This window comes from Strigops habroptila, chromosome 5 (genome assembly GCF_004027225.2).
Source record: "Strigops habroptila isolate Jane chromosome 5, bStrHab1.2.pri, whole genome shotgun sequence".
Taxonomy (NCBI): Eukaryota; Metazoa; Chordata; class Aves; order Psittaciformes; family Psittacidae; genus Strigops; species Strigops habroptila.
Genome location: NC_044281.2, coordinates 13,552,534 through 13,573,944, shown reverse-complemented (window position 1 = coordinate 13,573,944; position 21,411 = coordinate 13,552,534). Strand labels below are relative to the sequence as shown.

Below are 21,411 nucleotides of genomic sequence, written 5' to 3'. Positions count from 1 at the left end.
CCTTTTACATTCAACTCATCCCCTGGAGTGACTCACCTCTGGATGTGTCTCTCTTCATTAGCTACAGAAGGAGCATAAATGAGTAGGTTAGAGCGGTCATCTGGCTTCTAGAGGCAGATGTCAGGAGGGGAATCCTATCCTCCACCTATCTGACATAAACAGTCCTAGCACGTCTCCCAACAAGGCAAGTGGTGCATGTTGTCCCAGAAATAAAACCTAGCACGCTGGCATCAATGAGCACTATATAGGATGTTCATGTGCAAAGCCTATTAGGGCTGTGCAGTGTGTGAGCACAAAATGGCAAAAATCTAAAGGGCTACCAGCCTGACTTGAAAAAGTAATTTCATTTTATGCCATGACACTGCAAAGTAATTGTGCCCAGAATGACTGTTTTTACTGCCTAAATACATTTTTAGTACTTGAGCATCCAGGTGGATTCAATTGCTCTTGCAATTTTTCAGGCATTAAAGAGGGAGACTAAATGACTGAGGCGGGGGAAAGAGAACAATACTGCGCTCCTGTGAGACAGCCTGATACACGGACTAGAGCATAGCACTAGTCCTCAGGAGCCTCAAAGTCTAGTCCTATTCTGACCACTGACCGACCAGTGTTTTAATGCTAGGCATGGAAAACGCAATGCAAGTGTTCTCTGTGTCTTTTACAAAAATAACACTGGCTGAAATCTTCAACCAGCGTAAACTGTCAAGTAACACAAGCCACTGACTCCAGCAGAAGCAGCATTACAAGCCAAATGTGGTCAGCTTTTAAGCATAAGAACGTCCTTCTTGACCATCTTTTCCAAAAGCAACATGTGATATGGCATGAATATAAGCCACACTTGAACTGTGATAAAATACATAAAAAACAGGACATTATTTAAATCCAAAAATGTGATTCTGATTCAGTTAAGCATACTTAGAAATTATATCACCAATAACTGTTTATAGAACCATAGCCTTAACTGATACTCAAAAGCCTGTTCACAGAAGTTTTCATAAAGAAATAATATACAAGGCACACTAAACACTGTCGGGCCAAACACATTCTACTGTTTATTACACATATTACATTCTTAAATAAAAATGCGTCACATAACATTTTTGCATAGATATCTTACAATATACCAATTTAAAAAAGAATTATGAAACAGACCAGTAACAAAAATAAATTTTTTCTTCATTAATAATTTTGTAACATTAACATACCACCATCATATAATACAAATAATATTTTTAAATCTTAAGACTTTTTGTACAGCAAAAAAACTGACAAAGTAATATATTTATATATATATATATAAAAAGCTTAAAAAAAATAAAATGTCAAAAAAAGGCAGAACTGAGGGCTACAAGATTGGGTACTTCTGTGATATATTAGAAATACCAGAGTAGGCCTGAGAGAACGTGACCGAGGGCATCTCCAAAATGCACTTGTCAGACACATCTGGTAAAAGAAAAATTATAGTGCAAAATGAAAGTCCTTCAAGCAATGTTGTTTTCTTTTTTCTTTCTTTTAAATAGGGAGCATTCATACTTTTTTGTGTCATTGCCAAACAAAAAGAAAAATAAATCCCCCAAACAAAAATATACATGTAGTAAGTAGAGAGCAAGAAAGGTTCCAAAGGCCAAGAAAGAAAACAGGCCACTTTGCAAAGCGAGGAAAGAAAATCTCAGCCTGCATTATTATTTTTAACTAAATGAGTAGACATGCTAAGGCCTTGTTTCTAAGAGAAAAGCTGCACTGTGGTTTAGGTACTTAAATTGGTGCAAGACCCTTCCTGTAGAGGTATCTTAATTGGTTGAAGCATTTCTTACACTTCGGCTTAACTGCATAGGATGCCAATGCAAAGTCAATCCAGGCAATCAAGTAATAGGTGCAGCTACAAGGTGATTTTAACTCAACTGATAATTTAACTTAGGGCAACTTCCCTGGTAGAGACAGGGCCTTGGTAACAAAGTAGTGTTTAAACCAGTGTTTTGATCTACTTCCAGAATCTGACAGGCCTGGGGTTTAAAATACAGAGCGACGGGTAAAATGTATGTTGCAAAATATCAGGATCAGCCCTTCGGCCATCAGGCCTTCCAGGAACTGTGTGTTAGCTTTTCATTTCCCCGAGAGCCTAACAAAAAAAAGGCTAAACTTGTCACCTTTCTGTCCATTCTAGTTCACTTTTACTGTGTACATGCTAAGCCCTCATCCTCCTCCCTTCCCACCTCCCCTCCCAATCCCCAAATTTGCAGCCTACTCATTTGCAGTACACAGCAACATGTATTTCCCAGCACTGTTGAAAACTTTTCCTAGAGAAGCTGACATGATTCCTAAGATGCAGTGGCAACAGCAAGTGCCCTCCCAAATCAAAGCAATAGGCACGGTTGGCTACTACAAACTGTAAGTCAGTAGCTCAGTTTCCTCTTCTGTGTAGGTATATACAGTACACCGTTGTACATCCACACCCACACAGAGACAGGGTGGAGAACCTGTTTTCTGGCAGTATACAGAAGTTAGGATCAAAGCACTTAAAAAAAATCATCAAAGCTTTCATTTTGAAAATCGCAAAGAGTTCCAACTTCAATTATTACACCAAAAATGCCATAAACAAGCATTAAGGAAAACTATAAAACCCTGTTTGAAAAACGACGCCTGCATTTGAAAGTTTTCAGGTAGGGGAACCCATTCTTGAGGTGATAAAGGCAGCCTACCCCCCATCTCCACATTTTTATGTATATAATTTATATATATCATTATATATATAACTTATATAGCATGAGTATGCCTTGGACTTTTTCCTCTAAGGGAGGAGGAAAGTCTCAGCTTTACGAGACAGATCTTAGTACCTGGTGGGCCAGATTCTACAGATCTTACAGTGCTAAATCTTGCCACTGAAGCCAGTGTAGAGCTGTGGAGGAGAAAGACTGCAGTAGTCATCCCTAAACTATTAATGAAAAGAGACACAAAAGTGACAAAAGGAAGAAGAACATCCAAGCTTGGTCTGGAAATGATCATTCAAGAAGGCGTAGATTTAACGCTAGTGAAAGACAGACAAGACTTGTCAATGAGCAGTTGAAGTATCTTGTGAGGAAATAATTCTAATTTTTCAATACAGAGTTAAATAGAGTTATTGTCAAGCATTGCTTTTATTCTCGGTATGTGGGGATCTTTGCAAGTGCAATTCTATCTGAAATCAGCAAAAAGTACTTTCAAAGAGTGTTGGGTTAGAGGCATCACCCAAGATATGAAAGCTTAAAAACAGTCTTACTGGATGGAGTGACAGGACATGCCAAGTCCTGAATGAAATCAAGAATAAAAGCCCTTGATCCACTGGGTGCTGGCCTAGTAACATTAAGTTATTTACAAAATTTTTCTTTTTTTTTTGTTTTTTAAATTTAAAGATTTTGACACACATTAAGGGAACAGGCAGAGCAAAGGAAACACTTAAGCAAGTTGGATTTTCATCAGTTTTGTCAAAAGCACCAATTATGACCTCTTTTGTACGCAGATAAATACACTATGTGTGTTAGAGACAGCTAAAAAGCCCAAATTGTCTAGGGCCAGGTAAAAATGAGGGAAAAAGCCTGATTCTGTAGATATCAGGAAGGTCACAGATAAGATACACTCCATCACTGCAACTATCATATTGATCAACTCCGTTTTAGCCATACACCCTGGTGAGTAGTTATCTTTTTACTCCTAAAGTTAAAACAGTTCCAGAAGGAAGGACCTGGGGGCTCCTCCTGGGGTCAGGTTCTTCTTCCCCATCTGTTTGGTCAGTTCTTTCCACATATGAAATGAAAATGTGCTAGCCTAAAAAAAAACCCAACACACCAGCAAACTCAATTCCAAAAAGTCTGAGGAAAATAAGAATTAATAATAATAATAAAATTAAAAAGGTTAACCTTTGTAGAAATATATACTGGCTTAGATTTCAGGTCTTGGAAACCATCTTTGAGACATCACATGGGTTTCTACGCTAGCAAACTTCTTTCCATACTATCTGGTTGGTCCCTGCAGCTGTGACACATCTCATGGTATAATATTGCTTCAAACCAGTTTGCTAAGGGTTTTGGGGTTTCTTTAAAGATTTCTTCCTCTCTAAGTCTCTCTCATGAAGAAGCCTTATGAAGTGTAATGAGGATGAAACTATGAGAGTTTGCGAGAAACCCTACAGACCTGTCCTACAGTCTGATCCGCCAGCACGAGACTGGGAAAAACCAGAACCAGTACACATTCAATCACTGAGAACTCTGAAATGAATCATAGAAACACAGAAAAATTAACGTTGGAAGGTACCTCTGGAGGTCACCTAATTCAACCCTCTGTTTAAAAAACAGTTTAGTTAGATCAGACTGCTCAGAGCCTTGTCCAAAACACTGAAAGAATCTAGGATTTCAGTTCATCCTTTCTCTTCCTCTTTTGCCAATTTATCCAGCTAATGTCATTTTCTAGACTGAGTACTGGCTGCTGTTCTGAAAAAGAACAACTCTGGGATAATGAAAAATACTGCAGACTCTGGAATGCCCTTTTCTGTTAGGCTAATCTTTATAAAATACATGTGATTGATAGTTTAGATTAGGAAAAAAAAAACAGAACAAAGATGCACTGAAGTGGTGTTTTGGTCTAAAAAGTGGCTAAAACACAGCATCATTTGTCTTTGTATTTGATATAGTATGAGTGAAACAATCCATTTTTTTAGTTTAAGGTAAACCAGCAATGATCACATTGGAAAACCAGAATTTTGCTTGCCAGGCCTCAAGCTGGCAGCATAGAAAGTGTATTTCTACAAGCATATTTCCATACACAGATCCAGCAAATCTGATTAGAAAAATCTTTATATGGGTGCTTCTTAAATGATTTTTCATAAGTCAGTTTAAAAATAGAATATTATCATAGAGGATAACTTGTCTCAATTAGATAATTGAAGAATCCAAAATAAGTAATTATATCAATGCTGTAACATATGAAGCACATCTTGATCTGGAATATTCTGTCTGGTTTTGGTCTCCCCATTACAAGAAAATTACTGACGTATCGGAGAACGTCCAGCAGAGAGCCACCATGGAGATCAGGTTCTGGAACACATGATGGATGAAGAGAGGCTGAAAGACATGGTTCAACCTTATGAAGAGAAAGGTGAGGGTAGATCTTATTGCTGTCTACAGATACCTAACAGAGGGTGTAGAGAAGAAGGCAGACTCTTCTTGGAGGTGCGCAGTGGACGAGGCAATGAAAACAAGCTGGAACATGGAAAATTCCCACCCTACACACGGGCTTTTAGATTTTTTTAAATTTTACCATGAAGGTAATCAAATATTGGACAAGCTTGTAGAAAAAGGTTGTAGAATTTCCACCCTTGGGGATATTTAAAACTCAGCTGGATATGGCCCTGAGCAACCAGCTCTAGTTGGAGGTTGGCCAAGACAGTTTGTGGAGGCCCCTTCCCACCTGCATGATTCTATCATTGACTGCTCTGCTCCAAAATATTATTTATTTACTCACAAAACTCACATTTGCTTTAGTTGCTTCCTCTATGTACACTATTTTCAGAGACTTTTGTCTCAATTTGTTCTCACCCTGTAGTTCCATGGCCTTGGAAACCACAATCTGACTTTCTTATAATGGCTTCTCTTTTGCAAATAGGCATAAATCTAGCATGAAGGAAGCAAGGTAAAGCTTCTCCTTCTTACAGCTGGATAACTCAGTCCTCAACTGCCACCAAATCATCTATTTCTGGGTTTGCTTCCAAGAAGCCCTACAGAGAGGATTAGTCTTTCCTCATTAGTCTGTTTCTACTCATAGTTTACAACATAGAGGACAACTGTACAACTTCAGCAAGGAGACACAGGCCCAAAAAGGATCTAGCTATAACAGATTACACAAGTTTGAAGTGCACATCTTAAAATATATGTGAAGAAACAAAAGTTGTCGTTGTAAAAAATGAATCCTGGAATGTTGAATCCCAATTATGCCTTTCCAAAATGGAGACTCCTTCTACAAAATACCAGCTGTGGTTCAAAACCTTAGTAATGACTAAGACACTTGCATATGAGCACCCAAAACCTGAAGTCTAGAGATTGGCTGAGTACACCACGTATACAAGTGAAAAATGTCTCCCTTTACAAGCAGAAGAGATGTTCCCAAAGTTCAAAATTTGGCTTCAGAGTTCATGACCTACTACAGAAAGAGCCTGAGAAATCTGAAATCTGGTTAAGTCTCTTACTCCCCTTTTATCTATGCTTTTAGGCTATCTGAATCCATGATTTACATGTAGGTCTGCCTCTAGAACAAAATCATCAGACATTTCAGCATGGTTTTTTTCCATGGGGCCCTTGTTCTGCCATATTCAAATAAGATGCCAACAAGACCATAAATGACAACTGGAAGTAAATAAAGAGTCTTGCTTGATTTTTTTCAGTTTTAAATAGAGTCTGGTACTTAAACTGTCACTTAATAATTAAGGTTTGTAGACTACTGATAGTGTGTCTAAAGGCAGGTGTGTTCAGAGGTCAAAAGAGGATATTTATACAGGTTGACAGCCAATGATTATCATAGTGGTGGATTTGAGAGCACACACTTTAAGACACTACAGTAATGAAATTCTAGGATTCTCTTATCCTGTTTTTAATCTAATACACTGACTGGATGCTCTACAGTTTCACACAGCTGAGGTTTCAGTTCCCATTAGACATCTGGCAGGATGCTCTATATATTCCAACACAAATTGGATTGTAGGGCCCTCAGTCCCAGTGGAACAGCTGGGTGGAATGGCCATTAAAAAGTATGCAAATACAGAGAAATACGAGATTGTCAGCAAGCAGTGCTCTGCAATTTTTAAATGTATACATATATATATAAGCATATATATATACACATATAGAGTATAGTTAGTTTAAAATCTTTGGAATAAACTCAATTTTTGTTCTCTCTGTCTTCCTTTCTTTTCTTTCACTCTCTTTCTCTCTCTCATGCTCTTATCACGAATGTTACATCATTGTCCCTAAAAGATGGTTAGATTTTGGTCCATATTTCATGCCATATGGGCCAGACATCGTATTTCCCCCCTGTCCCCAAAGTGTTCAATTGACAATCACAGTGTTTTGTGAAAACTGTGAAGAAAGCCAGCATCTTTTGAGTAAATTCAATCTCTCACTGGAACCGAAGGTTGCAAAGCGTGAGATTGCACTGTGAGGGTGGTAAGACACTGGAACAGGTTGCCCCTAGAAGTTGCGGATGCCCCATCCCTGGAAGTGTTCAAGGCCAGGTTAGATGGGGCTTTGGTCTAGCGGAGGTGTCCCTGCTCGTGGCAGGACGGTTGGAACTAGATGATCTTTAAGGTCCCTTCCAACCCGAACCATTCTATGATTCTATGATTCTATGAAAACACTGAGAATTCAAGTGCCAAGGATCCTGGTGACAGCTCTTAAACATCTATTGACTTTCCCGCTTCTTCTTTTTTCCCCTAAGAGTACAGTTTTACCTCCCCGAACATAAATTAAGGGAAATATTTAACAGTCAATGCGTCAAAACAGTCAAAGAAGGGCAGTTGGCTAATACAGTATAAAAGAGCAGCAACCATTTGTGGACCACACGCCATTTTGATTCATTTCTAGACACATCTTGTAGGGATGGGTCCCAGAATATACAAAATATACAACCAAATGACCACCTGCCTGCTTGCATAGGCCATTTTTATGGTCCTAAATGCAGTCTTTGGAGTCAGGGCCAGTGCCAAATAGTTTTAAATGCAGGTTATGGTAAGATACGGTTTTTTTTCTTTTGCAATGAAGACTTCAATCCTCTTTGAGCCAACAAAATCAAATTAGCAATAGGACTGAAGGGTAAGCATGAGACCTCCACTTCTTGATGGTTCACACAGGAGGCCAAAACGGACCTCTAAGTTAGTAATACTTTAGACCAATCATTTGGAAAGCCTCACTGCTGTATGTAAAATCCAACCCTTCCTTCACCGTTCACACTATTACACTTTTTCGTATAGGAGTGGACTACAGCATCAACTTGATGAATGGAAAAGGAGGACTTTGATAATTTCTTTAAAAGGCTAATGCTGAATGAAGCCATTGTACTTGGAAGAGGTTCTCGATTTCCCACTCAAAGACTGGAGCAGGATTTTTGGCTTGGGTTTTTTTTGTGTGTAAGATGCTCAACAAACATTAGCTTTAAATTAAAACGTCGGCAGGTACTCTTTACACAAACGAAAGTCCCATGGTTTAGATTGGTTAATAGAAGAACAGCAAGAAAAAGCAACATAATTCATCGCTAAGTCACTGTGGGTTGTGGCTAACATGCTCACATGATGTGGAAGGAATCCTGTAGTCATGCCTGTGTGGCCAGTCCCAGATGGATATCCAGGTGGAGACAAGGAGTTCTGAAGATCACTTGTTCGTGAAGAAAAGAGAAAAAATGTTTAAGCTTCCAAAAAAGCTTTTAAAGTTTTTTGTTCAACAAATAAACAAGAAGTCCTAGCTATGGCAATAAGGTGAGGCCTACAGAGATATTAGGTGCTGTTTCTCTGGGGTTTATCCCTTGGCCACTTAGCCATCATGGCAGCAGCTTCCAGAGTCCCTAGTGCATATGTTGTGCAATAGCCAAAACAAAAATTAAAATAAAAACAACCAACAAAAATATAGTCCTCCGTGAAGTCTACATAAAACTCAGGCCAAAAAGAGGATATTTGTGTCACAAGTGTCACTCCACAGTCTACTGCCATTAAGGCCACTGGTATTGACTTAAAAGGATCTCAATAGCTCAGTTCTAGGAAGAAGAACCAAAACCATGACAGGTCAAAGTGTCTGTGAGAAGTCTGACGCACTGAACATTAGGAATTCTCAGACAAAGAACAAATGAACCAAGAGGTTAATTTTGGCTACCAAACTAGGATTTGGTTTTCTAGGTCATTGTTCCTCCCCATCTATTTAAAAAGAAAGTTAGTGCTACAAATATGCAACTCCAAGACAACATATTCTCCTATTGAGTTGCATTGAGAAGCAAGTTAAATAAGCCCCTCCTACTGCCGTCCACCTGCAGGGAAGTCTCCTCTGTTTTCTTTGATTTCCATTGGCAAAACCAGGAAACAAATCCAAGGGACAAAGTACTGTAAGCAATTGTTTCTCCTCATTGACTTCACCTCTATACCATTTCCTCGCCTGCATCTTCTCCCATCCAGCTGGGGCAAGGCATGAAGAACTGATGTACGTATTGAAGTATGATCGGGTGCATGACAGTGTGAGCGTGTGGTCTCTGTACAGAGGATTACGCGTGATCAAGTTCTCTTCTCCTGCAAGGTAGCGCCTTGAAACTTGAGTCCCACTTTCATCTCACAACACTGAGCTCAGATGACATTCATGCCAAGCTGACTGATATTTAGATGTGTCTTTTCATGTGGAGGGCAAGGTGATCAGACCTGGAAAAACACCTGCAAAATAAAGCAAGTGGGAAATGACATAAATACAGGATATGGGAAAACAGGGTTCCTGTTCCTTCTTCATTATGTACAGGAGGAAATACATATCCAAGTTTAGAGACATTCCTTAGATTTCCATGGATCACCACCAAACCCTGTGTGATCGACCTCTGCAACCATATAGATGGCCAACTATCCTGGCACTTTGGCAGTTAAACAGACTGCTCTTCTCCTTTCTCTGTTCCTCTCCCTCTCTCTGCTTTCACTGAGTCAAATATCAGGGAAGAGTGCTCACCTGTGCACCTGTAGTACAAAATCAAATATTTAGTGTAAGTGTGTGTGTGTGCATATAAAAAACAAAGAAATAAAACAAGTCAGTTTTGTTCACAGTTTTCACTCAGCAAGACCAGTTTAAAAAACCACCAGCTTTCTCAACTGCCCAGTGCCTACAACAAGCACTGAAGTATGATGTCAGTTTTGAAAGCTGAAACCTTATTTCTAACTCCAAACTAAAAGGAAAGCTGGTTCAGAGTTTGGAGGGTGATAATCTGACAGGTTACATACTCTCTCCCTGCTGGCAATCTGGGTGGTAATACGTGGATGTTGATGAATGCCATCTCCTTGAAGGATGTTGAGAGAAGATAAGGCATTACGCCTAATTTGGAAGAATGAAAATTGAAAGACAGAGAAGGCAAGGAAACTGTAAATCACACAAGAAGTCTAGCAAAACAAAACAAAACAAAAGCCAGGAGTTCAGCTTTCAACTTCTGTTCTTTATCCACAAAGCCATTTTTCTCTGTCTCATATGAAAACATAATGTTTTGACACTCTGAACATGTAGGTGGATGCTGATGAGACAGACTTAGAGTGGCAGCCCTAGAGAACTAGTCGAGGTTTAGGGCTGGTCTAAACATGCAGTTAATTGAGAATAAGGTAGGGCATGAATCTTGATTGAGAATAAGGTAAGGCCTGTATTCTTGATTAACTCCCTCTCTAAAGGCTTACGACTGCCTTCTTCTGAAATTACTTAATCCACTTGGGAAGTGGGTTAAGATACTCAATAAAAAACACACCTGCTCCTGGAGAAGAGCAACCCTACAAAGAGTTAATCAGGAATTACTATTCTAAGCCAGCTGCCTCGTAACAGACATGCTGCAGGGCACTCACAGCAGCAGCAACAGCGGCCCATATTCAGGCACTTCATACCACCAAGATATTGTCATAGTGATCTGGGGAGTATGTTCTCAGGAAGACAAGTGCTTTTCTCCCCTGACATTGAATATATACCCTCCTTTATCAAGACTGCCAGTAAGCAAGAATATTTTCCTGACTTTATAGCCATTACAAAGGGATTGAAAGCACCAACCCATCTCACACCCACCACCACAGTGTCATTACAGATATATATGGCACCAAAGAGCAAAACCACAGGACAAGCGGGGAGTGCTTCTGGCTGCCTACCCCAAAGCCCTGACCTGGAGCTTGCCTGTCAGAGCAGCAGGACTCAGACACTCTCAGAAATCAAACCTGTACTAGATACTTCAAGTTGAGCACTAAAAAGCAGAAGGTTCACAAGTTCCTTGCAAATCCTGGTTTGCCTTCTTTCCACCCTAAGCCACAAGACACTGGCTTATTTATTTTTACTAACAGCAAAAAACACCTATTATAAGTATCACACAAAACCCCATATATCTGTGGCTTTTGGTTTTGTAGGCTCCAAAGGCACTAAGAAAAGCTACTTCCAGAACTGACTTGCCTGGAGTGTCTTTTCACTTACTGCCCCATAGAGTTAGAGTATAAAAGAACCACCGATACTGGTCCGAAGAACACCCAGATGGCTTGTTGTGAGAATGTGGACGGCTCATACGTGGGCACTGAATGTACTTTCGAAAAAGCAGTTTTTAGTTGAGTATTCCTCATTTTTCAGGAAGAAGAAGGTAAAGCAATGAATTTAACTACTCAGTAAAAAAAAAAACAAATGTCAAAGATAAAAAAAAGAAGAACACTCAATCTAAAGGCAAACACCCAGAGGATAAACACCCTAAGCAGTGAAAGGCTGAGAAAGAGAAGCACTATAAAAATGAAGAGATTTTAAATAGTTAGGGGATCTTTTCTGTCCTGCTGGCAGTATTCCCCTGCATGGGCAATCCATCTGCATCTACATGCAGAGATGAGTGATCAAGAGGTGCACTTTTAAGACAAAGAAACCTCATAAGAAGGCAACTTTTGCAATAAAAGCTAGATATTCATCTTCTGCGGATGAGCATAGCTCTACTCAAGTCAGCTGTTCTCTACTGATTTGTAGTGGCTTACAAGGGGGTTAATACCTTCAGAGTGGCAAAAATTAAAAAGAAAGCCTTCGGAACAGGATGGAGGCTGCATTCCTCCAAGCTCCTGCATGAAGCACAGCAAGACAGATGCGAATCTGACAATGGACACTTGGCTTTCAACACAGCAGGCTCAGCACAGCTAGAATTTTCTAGCCCTAGGGTGCCAAAATACACCCTTGGACCAACAACCCTCTCGTCAGTCTAAACTGAGAAAGTGGCATGCTCTGGCTACAAGGGATGCCAAAACAAAACAACAGCTTGAGTGGCTGCCAAAAAGACAGGCACCAGCTGGCACTTCAGTCTAGGACTAGTCATAAGACCACCACCCAAGCATGGCTTTTCCTCCCCGATTGTCTCTGTCATAGATGCAACTCAGGACAAAAGAATGCTGAGTCACAGCACAGCAAGATCTGTTAAAAATATGGATTCAATATGTTGTTTCACATCAGTAACCACAGTATTAGCATTTAGTATATTTTTCGGCCCTAGAATACGTTTATAGCTAATAAAATGGCTCCATATTTGCTAGTTTATAGCTAATAAAATGGTACAATACTAATTCTTCACATTCTCCTGCTGATTAATTTGGTTAGTTCTATCTCTTGGTAAGGCTGGTGGATGTGGGTATTTATTTTCAGCAGTAAAACAGTCCCTAAATCACACTGACGATTTTTTGCTACACATGAGTGGACACATTTTTTTAACTTCTGGGACCAGAGGCAGCGGTGGAAGAGGCTCCATAAGATAAGCTGTCAAGGGAAACTCCTTTCTTCACAAATTAGGAAACAGCAGCTTGCTGGTCTGCAGTCCTGACCAGGAGACAGACGATCCTGCTCCACACCTCTGGCTCTACACCTCTTCCAGTTCCAGACCAGCTCTGCACGTTGTACATGGGCCCATCACAACCTTCACCACCATCCCTCTCCCAGTCCAGCTCTTCCTGGCAAGGATAGTTTATGCTAGAATAAGATACCCTAATTCTGAAAGTCATACAGTGATGCACGATACGTAGATTCCCTACTCCCAAACACGACTTCTTCCTTTCTCTTCTTGCTTTATCTCCTTAGCAACACAGCACTGCTTGGCACTGAAGCCTCTGCAGGAGGAAGAGGGAAGGTAACTACGCTGAGAAGAAGATATATTGCTCAGCCATCTCTTACCAGCTGTGGATTCTCCACTATGGGATGTGTCCATTCCAGCTAAGTGTGCTCTTACCTTGCTGTCAAAAAGGAAACCGTGTGCACATGTACACATACACACACAGAGGAATATACCCCAACAGTCTGGCACTAAGCTGCTATCTCCTAAACACATATTTATGTAGAACAAGCAATTGCCACTACGCTGTCATCCTCTTGCCCCTTGAGTGCTGATGGCTTGCACTGTGTGAGGAACATAACCCTAGCTTTTGTTTCTGAAGAGCAAAATTCCTGAGGAATGCTAATAACCAGCACATCCCTGGTGCCTGGAAGGCAGTATGGATTTGTACACTGCTGTCTGCACCACTTTAGCTGATTCTCTTTTCTCCCCTGCTGCCACCAAACCACACACCATTTGCAGTATATATGGTGCTAGTCCAACCAGTGGTAGTTTACTAACAATGTCATCTGTGGGCTGCATGGTGTTGGAATAGAACTGGGACAGCAGGAGAAGAGAATCACGTCTTATCTCTTTTGTTTTAAAACTGACCGGTACACAGAAGACATTAATACCCCTTTGATGTCAGCCAGAAGGTTAGAGACACAAACACATCTCAAAACAGCCTGGAAAGGGAACTGCAGCCAGACTGTGTGCACAGCATTCCCCTTCTTTGCTTTCATGCTCTGATTGCCAAGGTATGGCCTTCACCTCTGAACAACAACAGGCATACGTTTTGTGCTATGTCAGTGTTGTTAGAAGAGCTCCAAAGGACTTCTTAAAGTTTAGCAAGCCAGATGTCAGAGAGAGTGACCACTCCTGTCAATAATGGTGCGTGCAATAAAAGGTGGCAGTTCAAATACGGAGACACTGTTCTCCAGCTGGGAACCCTGGCTCAGGAAGGAGCACCTTTAACATTAAAAGTCTGCCTAAATAACTAAGGACAGACCTAGGCACATGTTTCAGTGCTCGCTTGAGGTAGCATCTGCCATAGGAGGTAGTAGAGAGATCTGCAAATAGAAAAGAAGAGAAAATAGTGGTACGGCAGAGCAGGCCTAAAGAAGAACAGGCACTGCCACTCTACAAGCCTGCAACAACTGGGAGAGTAAAGACAGATCTGTCTCCTGCACCACACACAGATGGTATGTGCATGGAGTTGAACAGTGCACAATCCCCAGCACTCTTAACTTACTAATAAATATTTTTCAGCATCTACAGATTCAGCTGAAGAGCAGAAAATGCATTAGGTGATTGCAAAAATTTATCTCTTGACTGCAGTGACTGAGTTGGCTGCCAAAGAGAAAACCTGCGTAGGTAGGGATAAGACGTAAAGGGAGAAGTATGGATACTTAACAAAGGTTTGAAATAAGACTGTGTAGTTGTAGCTACTGACTGTATTTCTTTAGATTTCTACTAAAAATATTGTCTGCCTGACCCAGAAACCCTGGGGCTTTGCGTGTGTTTGTGGGGCCAGGATGGTTAGTTTGTTCTTCAGAGGAAAGAAAAGAAAAAGGCAATGCCTTACATTTAAAACATAGAACATAACTGTTCTCCTCCACAGAGAGGTGCTTATACAAAAGCAGAACTCCAGAGGTCCCTATTTGGCTTATTCTGTCCCTCATTCTGAGCAAACAAAAGATAATCCAGGGATAAAACAAAAGATAATCCAAGAGGAAGCCCTCTGTAGGGGAAGGGGGATGGGAAGAGGGGAGACAAGGGCAGAAGAGCACTTAAGGAGATGAAGCTCTTGGAAAGGCAGGATGCGAAAATGATCGAATTTCCTTCCCATAAAAGGATGGGGTCCCTTGTTTATGTCTCACACATCCTCTCTCCACGCATGTTCTGTGCTGGTCTGGTGTACCCAGAGGCTTCCTAGAGCCTTTATTGTATTACAAAATGCTTCCTTATCAGCGCAGAGAACCTTAGTCCTACATTAAAAAGATGGGTAATTTTCTTAAGCCTCTTTAAAAAATATATATAAATAGGATTAACTGGATAACATGTTCAGATGCAAGCACATTATTTGATTACTCAATAGTGGATCCAGGTTTCACCCAGGGCACTGCCAATCTCCAGCTGGGGGGGGGCGAGGGGGAGAAGTGCTCATTGTTCAATCCTGTCAGTGCTGTCAAGAGTCGTTACAAGGGTAATTGCTTTTGCTCCACCCTAATTTCTTATCAATTTGGATTGGGGATAGGGAGGAAGGTTTTTCTTTCGGTTTTGTTTCTAAATTCAAAGAACACAGCTTTCAAAAACACTCAGCACCAAGCAGGGATGACCGGGTTTTTCAATGAGCTCTTCATTCGTTCAAGCAGCTAAAGCAGCGAGGACTGTAAACAGGAATCTGCATGAGGAGCAGCAACCACAGCTCCCACTGGGAGCTGCTGGGTGCTCAGCTCACCAGGCAAAATGGTCCCTCGTTTTTAAGTGCCCAGAACTGTTGCATGACAGGCTCTTGAGAAACCCTGGCTCTGGGCGCCTGTCAGGCTTTTAAATCTGGGCCCACACAGAATGAAGGTGCAGAGTATTTCCCACATCAAACAGATGTCAAGCAAGGGTGAGATTTAAAACTGCAGGAAAAGATTCGCTAATGAGTAGGAATATGCAGAGATCACTGATCCTACACAAAACAACCCCATGAAATCGAATTGTAAGATGTGCCTAAATTACTCTTGTGCTTTTGAAAACTATGCCCTTGGCTGTCTTTTATTGACCTTCTCCTGTTGAATATGAGGAACATGGAGCCCTGGACTCAGCAGTAAGAGAAGACAGTGATTATACAGAAATTAAGTGCTTTTTTCCTAGAGGTTTCCTATAGATTTGGGCACCTGTGGCACAACAGCCACAAACACTTCCCATCTCCCCTGTTGTACACCCATGTGTTTGTGAGGCCCACCCTGCCAAAATGCAGGCAGCCAGCAATGGTACTTGGGGTAGTCCTTGAAGCTCTGCCTTTGTGAGGGCACCAGGCTCATAGGACCAGGAGATGGCAAGCTGTGGAGATGCTTTGTTGAGAGATCCATTGCTGAAGTGGTCCAGGGCCCTCTGGATGTCTTCTCTGCTTTAAGAGAAACCAGCAGGTTTCAGTCAGACCTACGCTTGGTCTCACATCTTTTTCTGTGCTGTGGTATGGAAACAGCTTAGGCTGTTTAGGAAGTATTCCCCCTCTGCCAGCCGGCCTGGCCACTTAGGCAGAGATGACAGCAGCAGAGTGGAGGGTCCCTCCTTGACTTGGGGACCAAGGCAGTGGGCCAGGAGGCCAGAAGGGGCCCCTCTGCTGGGAGCCAGGTCTCTTGTCTCAGGGAGCTGGTGGCTCTGCGCCATTCACAAAGTCCACATTGGTTGAACACCGTGTTAGGAGGCTGCATTACCTGTCACAATGGTTGCATTTAAAGGGCTTTGCACCCGTGTGCTTTCTGTAATGCCTCGTGAGCTCGTCGCTCCGTGCAAAACGCCACTCGCACCCTTCCCACGAGCACTTGTAAGGCTTCTCACCTGCAGAGGGGAGGAGAGAACAGTCAGTGTGGCAGCAGGATTACTGAGCACTCAACTTGCAAGCCCTGTGTCCTCCCACCTTCTCTGTCCCGCTCAGGCAGCTAAGCCTGCCACACAATTCGTGGCCAGTGTGGGATGGAAACAACTTAGGGCTTACGATACACTGTACCAAGGATGGATCCAGCCCAAATTTTACTACTGCTAAAATTATTGTACAATCTTAATTCCCCTTTCTAACAAAACCAGTCATTTACTCTTCAGAAAAGCCCTCAGAACATCCCCAAACGCCTGTGCTGCTGTGTGGCTTAAGCCTGATTTTCAGTCAGCATTTCAGCTCACTCTACCCCCACTGATGAATTCCTGTGGTACCTGTACTAACACCTAAACATAGTGCAGGTGTGCACCGCCCCAGCGACCACCACCAGCACATCACAGGCTTTACCCCAGCTGCCATTTACCCTTCATATGGCCAGGCTCACATCTGTTCCCTTCAACCTTTCATGCCCACTGCCCCCTAGGACTGCACCTTCTTTAGTTGCTTCTGACAACAAAAACTGTTCCTTGGTTCAAGAAATTACGTGTCAGGACAGCGAGTGCGAGAAGAGAAATGTTTTCTTCTTTAAATCAGCTGGTCATTCAGGCTTTGTGCACTACACCTTCACCAGCTGTTTTTCTGTCCCAAAATATTAACCATACCACTGAAGACAGTGAAACAGAGCAGCGATAAGACAGGAGAGATTCTGATCTGCTGTGTTCACATCTACCTATCTTCTAATCATAACCAGCCTCTATGGGTCAAAATCTGCCATGGTGTAACATCCACGGAGTCATTAGCACCTACTGATGATGTATTTCAAGGTTTCGTGCCCCCCTTTTCTTATTCAGTGCACGTGTATTCATGTGCATGCAAATTTATCATCTCCCCCCAGAACAAATGCTCTTGTGCATCTCCTCCTCTATAAACTCCATGTCACTATTCCCCACGCAGTCAGCACTGTATGGGTGCAATAGAAGAGGAGGGAGTTGAGATAAAATGCAGACAAGACATCACTTTCACACCTAGCCTCTAAGCTAGGAATTATAAACAGAGAAGGGCTTATTACTTATTTATTTGTTCTTAAAATTGCTAAGGAGGTGATCTTAAAAAATCCACCACTGCCCAAACTGAAGTCACAGTCTGTATGACCCCCCTATGCCAGTCACATGAAATAATCACTTGGCTCCAGCAGACAAATTTCTCAGTGCAGAGACACAGATTTCTATATTCAGCAAGTAAAGGAGTAAGATCTGATTATGGGAGATTTATGTATTTCAAGGTAACAAACTGGAGAGGCCAAAAGAGCAAGACAAGTGAAAAGGGCAAGAGAATGGCATAAAAATACATTTTTAAACAGCTGTTCTCTGGTGAGTGAGTTTCTGCAGACTTCTTACGGCACAGCAGCTCTGCTGCACAGTGGTCATGCACCCCAGAGAGAACAGCAGAGTGGGCTCAGGCGTTAACTGGAGCTGAGCCATTTTAACTGCCCTCTGAGAAGTTCCTCTGGCTCAGTAGCTCAACTAAAGGATTCACTGGGGTGAAGCAATGAAGAGGGGGCAGCAGCCAGCAAGACTTCGCCGAAATACCCATTTGTCCCTCAGTCCCTGAATGCAGAAAGGCCAGCCTGGCTGTCTCTGTTGTGTGCCACAGTCCTCCATGGGAAAATGCCCAACAGGACAATGGACTGAGCCAGCAATAACACCCCCCACTTAGACTGTGCCCGCCTGGTCATCTCTGCACACTTGCCTTTGTTCTTTTTTTCATTTAATAGGATTTCTTCAGGGAAAAAAAGGGGATGGGAGGGGTAAGAAACAACTTGTTAGTGTGCCAAGTGCTGGTGTCTTGTTTCTGGGCTTACTCAACTGTAATTCAAACACTGTCACCAGTGCTGGCCCCAGACACCGGAGCTGCAGCTGCAGCACTCTCCCCGCCTCAGCCCTTGACATCCTACCTGGCATGCTGCATCTGCTCTCTCCTTTGCAGAGCAAAGGGATTTCCCCAGCCCTGGCCATGTCTATGACAGCACACCGGGTTCGTCTGAACAGTTCAGGCATTATTTTTAAAAGCTGCCAGTAAACAAGCCTCAATTCAGCTTCCTCGGTTCTCTGACGCTCTCTAGTGCCTACCTCCAAGCGGAGACAGAAGGCAAACACACTGCCTTTGCTGCAAAGCAGATGCAGAAGAGGACTGCTTAGCCAAATCTGGTTGGGTACAGCCTGGCTGAAGGATACAGTCACCTACAGAGCAGAAGGATGAAGGAAAAACATCCTAGGCTTTCTACGAAACTATTAGGCTACCAGGACTGAATTGGAGTTCGGCTTGTTAACATTTGCCAAGAGCTTTGAAAATGTACAGTGCTATATATAGGTTACGAGAGACAGAAATGCCAAGCGTGGTTGCTGGTAAACCCATGGGATGCCACATATCTCTGTTACTTGCTGCAGGGGCTCCTCTCTCAAGTGTTCCTGGTCTGGCCTTGCACAGCCCGGAGCTGAGTTTTGTTTTCAGATGCTTTTCCTCTGCAACCCAAGCCCCATTCCACAAAATGTCAGACAGTACCTCCCTGAGCTCCAGACAGCACGCTGGCACAGTGCTCTGCGTAGCACAAGATAAATGCAGAGGAGCACAGTGACCTTTAAAGCCATGTCAGACAGCTCCTTGACCCAGAGACCTCAAAGAGGTTAGATTTCCTGCCTTCCTGCAGCTACTCAAAAATATGAGAGGGCAGGAGGCGAGAGACCTCCATATCTCTGCACGTGAAGACTAGGAACAAACTGCTTCTTTAATAGCTGCTTTCACCTTACCCGAAGACGGAATGAAAGCACATCTTGCCGAGATGCACATATGTAGGAAGCATGGGAATGGAGAACAGGGGGAGGGTCCTCCTATCTCACTACTGGCAACGGCAGGGAGAAGAAACGGGAAGGATCCTTTCCATGTGCCAGGCTGCTCTTCTGTTGTTACAGAGGATTAGCGAGAGTAAAAGGATAGATGGTGAAATCCTCCTCTGCTGAAGGCAATGGCAAAACTCCCACTCACTCCTACAGGGCCAGGATCTCCCCTTTTTAACAAATTAATTATGAGCTTCAAAATCCAATTAAAAATAGGAACATCACGGAGCTGTGTCACACTGACTTCTTTTCAGGCTTTAATTCCTCAAAATTAATAACTGCACTTAAAACTCATGCCTGTGAGCCACTCCCAGGAAGGAGGCTCTACTCCTTAACTCACCTTTATTCAACACAAGGATCCGTGCAGTGCTTAAACAAATCCATAAATCCACATGTTTACACATACACTCAAACAGAGGAGCCTACACACATCCGAAAAGAAGCCGATACCCAGGTATGCAGCTGTTAAATGCTCAAGTGTTTCAGCTCAGAACGTGATTCACACTGTGGGGCCGGTTCAGCTTTCACACATGCACAAGCGCACCTGGGAAGGGCAGGCAGCCAGCAACGCAGACATATGTTCGAGCAGTGAATTAAGCAATTTTCAGAGACGAGTACCAGTCTTAAAACAATACACCACTTGCTCACGGAAAATGTTCTAGAACCGACCCAGAGCAGTGGCTTTCAGCTTTCTCTAAGCTTTTCCCGGGGAGGTGCAGACCGCTACCTAGTGATTTCAAGCTTACTGACCACACTGCAGTTCCCTTGGGCAGCGTGCATCGGAGAGCAGTGCAGCACAGCACAGGCGAGCTGCAGAGTGAAGCAGTGGGTACTCAGGACCCAACATGCACACCACGTGCATGGGAAGGGTGTTATTTCTGGCTAGCCGCAGCCTGGTCCTGTGGCCTGTCCATAGGTGAAGCGTGCCAGTTGTGTGCTTGCAGAGCACCTCCTGGACAGGCCATCCAAAACCACATTTGTGCTCCAGCCAGGCTCAACCACTGAATGGGAGCAACCGGAAGCCTCACCTCAAAAGGGGATGCTTGATCACCAGAAAACACTCACTAGATACATCCTTAGTTGCCTGCTGAAGATCCCTAGAAGCAGCCTGCACATGTCTGCAAGCACACGAGCGCTGTGCTGAAACCTACTTTCTAGAAGGACCTTATCATCAGAAAAGTTAGTGGTACAGGAATACTATTAGCCTTATAGGTATAGTCTTATGGCTTTAATCCATCATGACTGCATACTTCCGTGAAGCAGCCTCTCTTCGCTGTGCTGGCTCTTATCCTGCAGCCCATAGCCCATTTTAATGCTCTTCCTGGAGCATATTTCCATACCCTTGAGACTGGGATGGTTGGGGAATAGGGTCTCTGTTCCACTTGTGTTTATGGCACCTCACACAACCTAGCTCTTCTCCTAAGAGTACCTCCAAAGCACACTTCAGCACAGTCTGGCCCTCTGTTCTCTCTACTTCATCCAGCCTGGTCCAATCTGGTAACTGGAGAACAAAGACCTTTGTAAATGTATTGGAAACATGCAATAGTGAAGCTAGAATTTATGAGTCATAACAAAAATCCATCAGACTTTGGCAGCCCCAAAATCAGGTCACTATTTCTTTGGTGACTAAGACAAGTGCAGGACTCTAAGTATTAGGCATCTAGCTACAAAATAAACAAATGACTGGTATAGCTTTCTCGTGAAAGTCAGCAGTTTATCATTTGAAAATATGAAAGAGCCAAGCACACAATCCAGCAACACCTCCATGGTAAACACACACCAGGTCCCCAGCAAAACATGATTGATAGAGCTGGGCTGGTCCTGTGATGGAGACACCACACTCTTCCTTGGGACTTCTCCCTCCATTTTCCAGCCTCTGGCAGTTTTGGTGAGTTTCATCTCATGCAACTTTAGGTATCAGAAACCACCATCTGAAATAACCACCTATAGCTCTTTTTCAAGTTAATGGAGAGGCAAAGGCATGTGCAGAGTGTGACACATCAGACCCCAGTAAGACTGGAATCAGAGGTGAATTTCCTCCTTTGATGGTATAGTGGGCTAGGCAAGCAGCTCACCTGCAGGCAGCTCTATCTTTACTCTCCAGGC

The 21,411-nt window shown here is 42.8% G+C and overlaps 1 protein-coding gene across 3 annotated transcripts in view; it reads right to left on the bottom strand.

Moving 5' to 3' along the window:
- Positions 1 to 1,506: 1,506 nt before the first annotated feature.
- Positions 1,507 to 21,411, bottom strand: part of KLF7 (Kruppel like factor 7) — a 64,222-nt gene continuing 44,317 nt past the window's right edge. For all 3 annotated transcript variants that reach the window (XM_030487095.1, XM_030487097.1, XM_030487096.1), the window contains exons 3-4: positions 16,254 to 16,377; positions 1,507 to 9,427 (exon numbers count right to left, since the gene is read on the bottom strand). In XM_030487095.1, coding sequence (XP_030342955.1) covers positions 9,376 to 9,427; positions 16,254 to 16,377 — 176 coding nt within the window. In that variant the 3' untranslated portion in view covers positions 1,507 to 9,375. The remainder of the gene's footprint in view (positions 9,428 to 16,253; positions 16,378 to 21,411) is intronic.